We start from the raw sequence: 9,017 nt of genomic DNA on the forward strand, positions 1-9,017 counted from the left end.
TTTATTCATTCAACAGTCCGTGGGTTGCATATTCATCTGCCTGCCGTCTGAAATATTCTCCATCTGATTCTGAAAGCCCCTCTCAATGAGACACAGAGGTATATAAGTGGCTATTTCCTAGTATCATCAAGCTGTCAGAATGTCAGGGAGCTGGCACTGGAGCTTCAGCATCACTGTCAAGGACACTTTTAGTATTTCACCAACGCGTTTCTGTAAACAACGACACTGTCCATGCAACCTTCAACTGCCTTTTACAAGTTTATATTCCCTCACTTTAAAAAAATGATTAAAAGTAGTTTGAGGGTAATTGTTTGGACTGTGCTGAAGGGAAAATGCACTCTATCTGTTGTATTTAGAAGAAGGAATCTGGGACTGGGACCCCCACCCCCCAGCTAAGGCAGGGAGGGTGTTTGTGCAGTGAAACGTAGCAATTTGCTCTAACCAACCTATTATTGAGGGAGGGGGTCTGCATGCAGAGAGTGCAAACCCACTCCAACAAGACATGGTTTGTTTTGCAATGTGTTTGGGATTGAAAATACCTGTTCTTCAATGCAGAAACTGTGTGTGTGTGTGTGTGTGTGTGTGTGTGTGTGTGTGTGTGTGTGTGTGTGTGTGTGTGTGTGTGTGTGTGTGTGTGTGTGTGTGTGTGTGCGTGTAGATGGGATTACAACTGGTTTTGGGTCTTGACACTTTTCAGACAGTTGCAGACTCTTGCCAAAGAAACGTGATTGTATTGTGAGTCAAAATTACATATCTGGGTTGACATCGAACTCCCCACAGAGATTTAAGGACATCCACAGACAGACACCACCTATACACACACAGATGCGTCGCACACATACACACACCCTAGGCAATCATTCAGTGTGTGGGGTCACTGATAGCGGGAGAATATTATAAATATAGCAGTGGGAGCAGCACAGCCTGGGGCACTGGTAATATCACCTGTATGCACACACACACACACACACACACACACACACACACACACACACACACACACACACACACACACACACACACTCCCTTGCACACCTCAGAGCCTGATGGAGTGTGAAGCTCAGAGCACAGTTCAGAATGCCAATGTAGCTCTCTATTAAGGTTGAGAATAATTCAAGAGTCTGTGGGTCTTTGCTGTCGGATCCCTCAATCCAAACTTGCCTTTTTCAACTTTAAAAAACCTAGTTGGACACAAGACACAAATATATCCTGGTCAATATAATGCAAACCAACACAGCAACACTGCAATACATACTACCTTGACAAAGCTTGTGTGTTCGGGCCTTCATTGTTTTATCGAGGAGGACATTGCTCTGAGGTTGTGTTCTAATGAGTAAATATAACGCCCTATGTGTATTCATGGTGTTCCTACAAATTCAAAGTACTGCACAGAACAGCCTCTGCTCTACTGTCAGCCTGCAGTGCATTTGAATAATAGGATACCTGACAGAACAGCCCATTACCAGTCTAGCTGCTCGACTCTGTGTGCCAGTTACACTTTACTCAGGTCCTTCATGGCTGCTGCAGATGACAGCATGATCATGCAGGATATTATCTTTAAGTTGGGACTGTTTTCAGTGTGATTGTGTGTGTGTGTTTGTGTATATATATATATATATATATATATATATATATATATATATGCGTGTGTGTGTGATGAAAACTACATTACGTAACATGTGAATGTAAATGTTTTGGTTACATTAGATGCTTTACATCCAGCTTGCTTGTCCACATGTGCTGTTGTATAGAGTGTGCCGAACTAGGGCTTTGCAATTATTAAAATCTTTAATCGCGATTTTGATTTCGGCACCAAATGATCACAAAAACTGAGAAAAACAATTATTTTGCACATTACAAGTAAAATCTTGTTTTGTTCTAATGGTAAAAGTATTAAAGGAAATTTCACAGTTCAAAGTGTTTTCACTGTTGATTTTGAACTGTTTTTCTGTTTTTTGAATTCAATAATGGAAACATCTTTCCAAAAGTCAATGATTAATCGTGTTAAATAATCGTGATTTCAATATTGACCATAATAATCGGGATTATGATTTTTCCCATAATCAAGCAGCACTATGCTGAACTCTTTCTGGGTCATAGTTGTTTTTCTTCCTCTCTGCAGATAGACTTGATCTTGATGGATACAGGGTGCAGATGTATCTCCTCTGTCTGTGCTGCTTTATCTTTTTGCTTCCAGCAATGCTAGCGGGGGGCTCTACGCATGGCAATATCAGTCTTTCAGACTTTGGTGATCCCCTGACTTTTCCTTTAGTACCACTATGAGGTTGACATTTGAGTGAAATGTCTCAGCTTATCTCAATTTTGTGTGGATTTCCATGACATTTTGTACAGACATTCATGTTCCCTCGGGATGAATTATAACTCCTACAACTTTTCTTTTAGTGCAATTAGCAGGTCTTACCAAATCAATTATATTCCCATGAGCCTTAGCTGTATTTTGTGTTTAGTGCTATTTGTTAGCATGCTAATAAGCTTAACTAAGATAGTCAAAACAGTGAACACTGTACCTGCTAAACATCAGTCTGTTAGCATTGTCATTGAGCATGTTAGCATGTAGTCTTGTCTTAGTCTTGTTCAGACACCCTCAACTTTTTATTTCCTCCGAGAATAGTTGCATACTGTAATCTTTTAAAGTTTATTAGAGACAGAAAAACAGAACTGATTCTGTAAAGCAGGGATCTTCAACAGGAGGTCCCGGACCCCTAGGGGGTCCTTATGCCGCCTTCCCACTTGCAGTTGAAATCAGCTCCGATACGGCTTCGAAACGACCGGAAGTCATTCATTTCCTATGGAGACTCGCAGACCGCATGCGAATGGGTCCAAACCGAATCCGAACAAGTGCGCTGCGAAAAAAATCGTGTCAGTTGGTCATCAGGATGCGTTCAAAAAATGTAACTCTTGCGAGAGGCTACGGACAGTTCCTATCTGACAATTCCAGCTGAAGTTAGCGTTGCTATGGTACTGATACACAAATCTGCTAATGCCAATTGGTTAGCTAGCAACAGCCATTGAACTATTGACATTATACCGCTATATCACATTTAACTGACCTGACATGTCAACGTCATGGGCAACTTTTCTCCACGCAGCAGCATTTCTATTTATATCTCTATAACCCCCATCAGAGAGGTCATAGAGAATCGTACATTCAGACACTTATCAGTCGTTCTAGTCTCTCCGCCATTTTTGTGAATTGCTTCCAACGCTTTTCAATGGTGTAGTACGACGTCCGCTGGGGGTGTATTGCGTATTACGGAGCTGATTTCAAGTGCCAGTGGGAAGGCAGTGTTAGAGTCAATGCAGGGGGGACACCAATTTGACGTTTTTTTCAAAAATTTAAAAGTCTTAACATAAATCCAACATATTATTAGCAAATGTAAATCCCCACTGATGATAGGCTTACTGGCCTATAGGCAATGTAGTCACTAAGGCCATCCACAGATACAGTTCATCCTAAGGATTCACTGTGCCACATGTATGTTTAACATTAAAACATGATTTATAAATGTATGCCAACAATTAGTAGGCTATATTAATAGCTTAGTATTCTATGCAAAAAGGTATGTATAAAGGCTTTAGGCCGCCCTAAACATTATCGTAGTTTAATATGCAACTTCATTTTATACAATATATGTAGCAGGGGGTCCCTGCTCTATCTCTCTTTCAGTTAAGGGGTCCTTGGCTTAAAAAAACGTTGAAGACCCCTGCTGTAGAGAAATATAACTGCTTAATACGACTACTCTGGATTGAAAATAATCTTCAATATTCTCTGAATGAGACTATAATTATTTCTAACCTTTAATCTTTGGCCTCCGCAGCCTCTGAAGATGCACTGCCGGACTTGTGCCCTGGTGACCAGCTCTGGCCAGCTAACTGGGAGCAAGAGAGGTGAAGAAATCGACCGCTCTGAGTGCGTAATCCGAATGAATGATGCTCCGAGCATAAACTATCAGCAGGACGTTGGCCGACGCACAAACCTGCGTGTTGTAGCTCACTCCAGCCTGCAGAGGGTGCTGCGGAGCCGGCAGGAGCTGCTCAACGGGAGCCAAGACACAGTGTTCATCTTCTGGGGACCCAGCAGCTGCATGAGACGGGATGGAAGAGGCCACGTTTACAACAACCTCAGGCTGTTGAACCAGCTTTTGCCCAAACTTAAAGTCTACGTCATTTCTCGAATCAAAATGCTGAAGTTTGATGAACTATTTAAAAAGGAAACGGGGATTGATAGGTAAATATCCTGTCTCTGTGAGGTTTGTTTTCGAGACCTTGTGTGTGTGTGTGTGTGTGTGTGTGTGTGTGTGTGTGTGTGTGTGTGTGTGTGTGTGTGTGTGTGTGAAAAGAAAAAACAACTTGAGCCACTTGAAATGAAATTTGCAGCGAAATATACCAAAAGAATAAGTCAGAGCTCTAAACATTCACGCAGCAATATTAATAGGTTTTAGATTCAAACTTGTCTGTTATCTCTGAAAGGATTTTAAGGGATTTGATTCATGCCAAAGTCACAGTTGACCCCAAAATGCCAGAAGGGTATTGCAAAGTATTTTCTTATGTAGTGGTGTAGCATGTAGAAAGACCTTTACAGAAGTGGCTTAACAACAGGAATGACACTTTTCTTTTAGATTCCTCCCCTGTCATTACAAACAGAAAACAATATGGTGAGTAAGCAGAAATCAGTATCTTGGAGTGAGAACTGACACATTGTGACAAATTAAAATCCTCAAATAAGAACACAAATAAATAATACATGACGTACACAAATGTTGTGTCATATCTGAACTTGATGTTAATAAGAAGTGGCTGGACGTTGCATCCTAACATACTCTGCCTGCCCTCATCCTGCCGCTCTGCTCGGCAGCATCAGGATCTTTATGCAAGGAAGTGCCACAGCTACCAAACTGCTCTTGCTTCAGCAGAAAAATTAGTACTACTCCTTGCTATTTTTTCCTGACAGAATTTTGCTTTGTTGCACCCTCACAAAGTTTTTGTTTTATTATTAGAGTAAGGAACTGTTTTCCAAATCAGGATTTGTGTGGTCTTTATGCAGAAACTTAAACATGTATGTATGTAGATGTAAAACAACACCCTGCGAAGACTGTTCTCATGCATCTTAACTAAGAGAAGAACTATGTGTACATTTATAAAAGTAGGTTGTGCTTAGTTTGGATCAAATAGAACAAATGTCAGCAACATAGATTGGTGTTGGCATACCAATCAAGGTTTTGATATAGTGAGATCACCCTAAATTTGCACAATTCTTTGTTTCAATGCTGAATATGAAACAGATGCAAGTTTAACATGATAGTCACATGTCTCTTTTCATATTATGTGGCGCAGGTATCTGCACTGTAGCAAAATGGCTGACTGAATATGAGCAGAGCTAATAGATAAAGACGTTTTGAATTCATTTGCATGTGAACAGTAAGTCAACGGGAAGATAAGAGGACATTGCATTTGAATGGAGAATCCAATCACTTCTGCCTTTATGCAAGCATAGTCAGTGTCAGAGTAAATGTCTTGCTCATTGATATTTCCTTTATTGTTGTGTACGAGGCATAAAAACAAGAAAGTCTTTCTTCTGTCTTTTTGCTTCGTCTGTGTTTATCACTGGAAAGATGACTGAACAGATAAAATCTAGAATTATTCACATCTTTAATCCTGTCTCATTTAATCAGTTAGTCTTTTGGAAGGAGCCAGTACTCTACTCTATTTACACTATATGAGTGTGGATTTACTAAAAAATGTTATTTTCTCTCGTCTTCCAGGAAGAGTTCCAACTCCTGGCTGAGTACTGGCTGGTTCACCATGGCCATAGCTGTGGAGCTGTGTGACAGGATCAACGTGTATGGCATGGTATCACCTGATTTCTGCAGGTAGACTATTTTTTAATCCAGAAATGTAGCTGTCTATCAATTTTAATTCAACTTTGCTTACTAGTGGGAAGCTATAAATATCAACACGGTGGAGCATGCTTTATAGGCCAGTCTGTCATTTTGGGATGAGATTAAATCTGTTCATTTACTTAAATGTATGTACACAACTTTCTACTTTAACATCAACAATGTTGACTTAGCAAGCAAAATTTGTATTCATTTGGAGCCTTGCCACCTGGTAAATGTAGTCAAATATTTGCTTTCCTTTTATCTCTGTGTTTTGTCTCCACCAACAAGGGAAATGTCAGGTTCTTTAGCTGCTCCACTGTGTTCACCAGCTAATCTCTAACAGTGTCTGTCTGCCATTTGGTGCTGGGCAGGTATAATGTACAGTGTGTTTATCAGAGCTTTTTTTTTGCTGAAAACTGCTGCTAACTATGTCTGAAAACAATGCTGATGAGAGCTGTGATATACTGAAGTTGAGGCCAAAAAACAAAAAAAAAGAAAGGGCTGAAAGACGATACAAAGTAATTGCAGAGTCGTATGATAAATCTCTGTGGGTTCATCACGACAAAGGACACCTTTCACATACACAAAGACGTTTTGGGCTTTAGCAGAAAGGGGGCAAGGGACTGAGAAGTTGTCAATGTTCAAATTTTTTGGCTAAGTCCTGGATCTTCACAATCCTACCTACAGCACCTTTAACGTCCAAATATATGAACAGATCACTGTACTCAAATCAATGTTGTGTTGTCTTATTGGTGCCTTGAACAAGTTTGAACCTGTTTGAACAAGTGGGGCAAATAGTGCATTAGGCGAATGGGACGCTCTCTTCTGTTGCAGCTCCACTCTGGGATTTACTGTGTGCTGACAACATGGGTCTGTTTCTACATAAAAATATTGTCTAGTACCCTACATCTTTAATGATGTCTTTAAATTGTAATGAACATCTAACATTTACTCCGTGCAGGGACAACTTCAATATATTATATATCGATAATAAGAAGCAGAGCTGCAGAACGGAGCACTCTTTAGAACATGAAGAACAACTTCAAGAGTCTTTTATTGCCTACGAGGCTCGTTAATGACTGGTGATTTCAGCACCAGTGGAAATTTTACATTTTTACAAACAAAATAACACCTTTTATTGAATAGGTTGCAAAGTACAGCTGTTTAATATGGCTCCAGGTTTACTGGAAATAGCAGAATAATTTAACTAATATTGCTCTCACATGAATATATGAGACACATTCATAGAGAAATGCAGTCTATAGATTGGAGTGACTGTAGCTGAGTCTTTTACTGAGCGCGGCGTGACCGTGAATATCGAAGGAATAACATGGTGAATAATGAGCACAGCCCAGATTGTTCTGATCATTCTGTTTTTCTTTGTTCCTCTTTTCATTTCTCCCCCACTGTGACTTTCATCCTTTCTCCCCTCGCCCACCCTCATGTCATAATTATCACCATTTTCCACAACTCCCTCACACTATGATTTTCATGCCTTTTCACGCTTCACACCTCTCTCTTCTGCTCTGCTCTGCTTTCCCATGTAGATCCTCCTCTCATCCCTCTCTGCCTTATCATTACTATGAGCCCTCGGGGCCCGACGAGTGCTCCATGTATCTCTCCCACGAGAGGAGCCAACGAGGAAGCCACCACCGCTTCATCACGGAGAAGGCAGTGTTTGCAAACTGGGCTCGAACCCTCAACATCCACTTTCACCAGCCAGACTGGAAGCCGGCTGCTCTCACCACCAGCATGAACAGCTCATACACTCCAGTTCCAGCTGGATCCTGAGGTTCTCTCAAGAGATGGCCCCCAGAAGTGTGGAATATGTGTGTGGAGGGTTTCCAGCGTGCTCCCTCTCTCTGGACAATATGAATGCATGAGACAGCAGTAGGACAGAACAGAACAGAACTGTTGTGGCTGTTAGCCCACTGCCTGAGCAGCTTGGCAGAATGAGATCATTGCGTAGTAACAGAAAGAAGCCCCAACCATGTTTTGGAAGTGTAACTATAAAAGGATGAATTTCATACTGGAATCAAAGCCATGGAGGTTGGCTCAAGTGTTTTGTGTTTTTTTCAACTCTGTGTAGAGCTGCTTTAACAACACTCGAGCTGTCAGAGAGGAGACAAACAATGAGGCGGTACACCACTGCAATAACCGCTGTATGACTGTGAAATGATTCACTTCCATAAACTGAATGCAGATTATTTGAGGACACTGAGGTCATGTCCTCATTATTCTGGGAATTTGGCAGTTTTAATGACCTGAGGAGTTTATAACTTTACAGTCACACACACATTAAACATAGTGGGGTTTTTTTCAAATCTGATTGTGATATTGTTAGAGTCACTTTGTTTAAATGTTTCAACAATTGTATCCCTTTTCAACAATACAATATTCACAATGCAAACAGCAATGACAACACTGAGAAAGAAAAGTGTGTCAGTTAAAACATTTAGGTTTATAGTTGTAACATACAACCTATTCATACTGCTACTGTATATGTTAATGGCAGAACACAGCCATCACGTTGCAGTAGGCCACTTGTACAACAAACATATAGGAGTATAGTGCAATAAATTCAAGGGTTAGGGTAAAACAATAACTTAACAAGACAAACAAGCAAAAACGGAGAGGTAGAAGTATTGCTTATGTTGTTGGCACCTAATAGAGTGTATATAGGTTCACTTGTGACCTTAGTTCCTTAGATCCGACTTGCTACATTTAAAGACACGTCATGAGCGCTTTGATCTATCGTATTCCAGGCTGACTCCAAGCTAACAATGAAGCAAATGCTATGGCATTCAAATGATAGGAAGTAATGCTGTGCTGTGAAGGTACACCAAATATTGCCAGTGTTTCAATTATCAATTCATATATTAATAATTTTTGTTGATGACTTGATTGTTTTGTCTATTAAATGTCAGAAAATGCCCTTTACAAATTAGTGCCTATATGAGAGGTCTTCACATGTCTTGTTTTGATCTGACAAACAGTCAAACTCGAAGATTTACAATTATATATAACAAAGAAAAGCAAAAAAGTGTCACATTGGTGAGGCAAGCTGAATGTCTGCCAGAAACAATTACATTGATTTTTAAAATTGTTGCCAATTGA

At 40.3% G+C, this 9,017-nt stretch overlaps 1 protein-coding gene across 1 annotated transcript in view; it reads left to right on the forward strand.

The window, feature by feature from the left end:
* Window positions 1-7,691, forward strand: part of st6galnac5b (ST6 (alpha-N-acetyl-neuraminyl-2,3-beta-galactosyl-1,3)-N-acetylgalactosaminide alpha-2,6-sialyltransferase 5b) — a 14,992-nt gene extending 7,301 nt beyond the window's left edge. The window contains exons 3-5 of the mRNA XM_028587694.1: window positions 3,840-4,249; window positions 5,784-5,891; window positions 7,448-7,691. Of these exons, the coding sequence (XP_028443495.1) occupies window positions 3,840-4,249; window positions 5,784-5,891; window positions 7,448-7,691 (762 nt within the window). The remainder of the gene's footprint in view (window positions 1-3,839; window positions 4,250-5,783; window positions 5,892-7,447) is intronic.
* Window positions 7,692-9,017: the final 1,326 nt, after the last annotated feature.

The sequence above is a fragment of the Perca flavescens genome, chromosome 9, assembly GCF_004354835.1.
Source record: "Perca flavescens isolate YP-PL-M2 chromosome 9, PFLA_1.0, whole genome shotgun sequence".
Classification (NCBI taxonomy): Eukaryota; Metazoa; Chordata; class Actinopteri; order Perciformes; family Percidae; genus Perca; species Perca flavescens.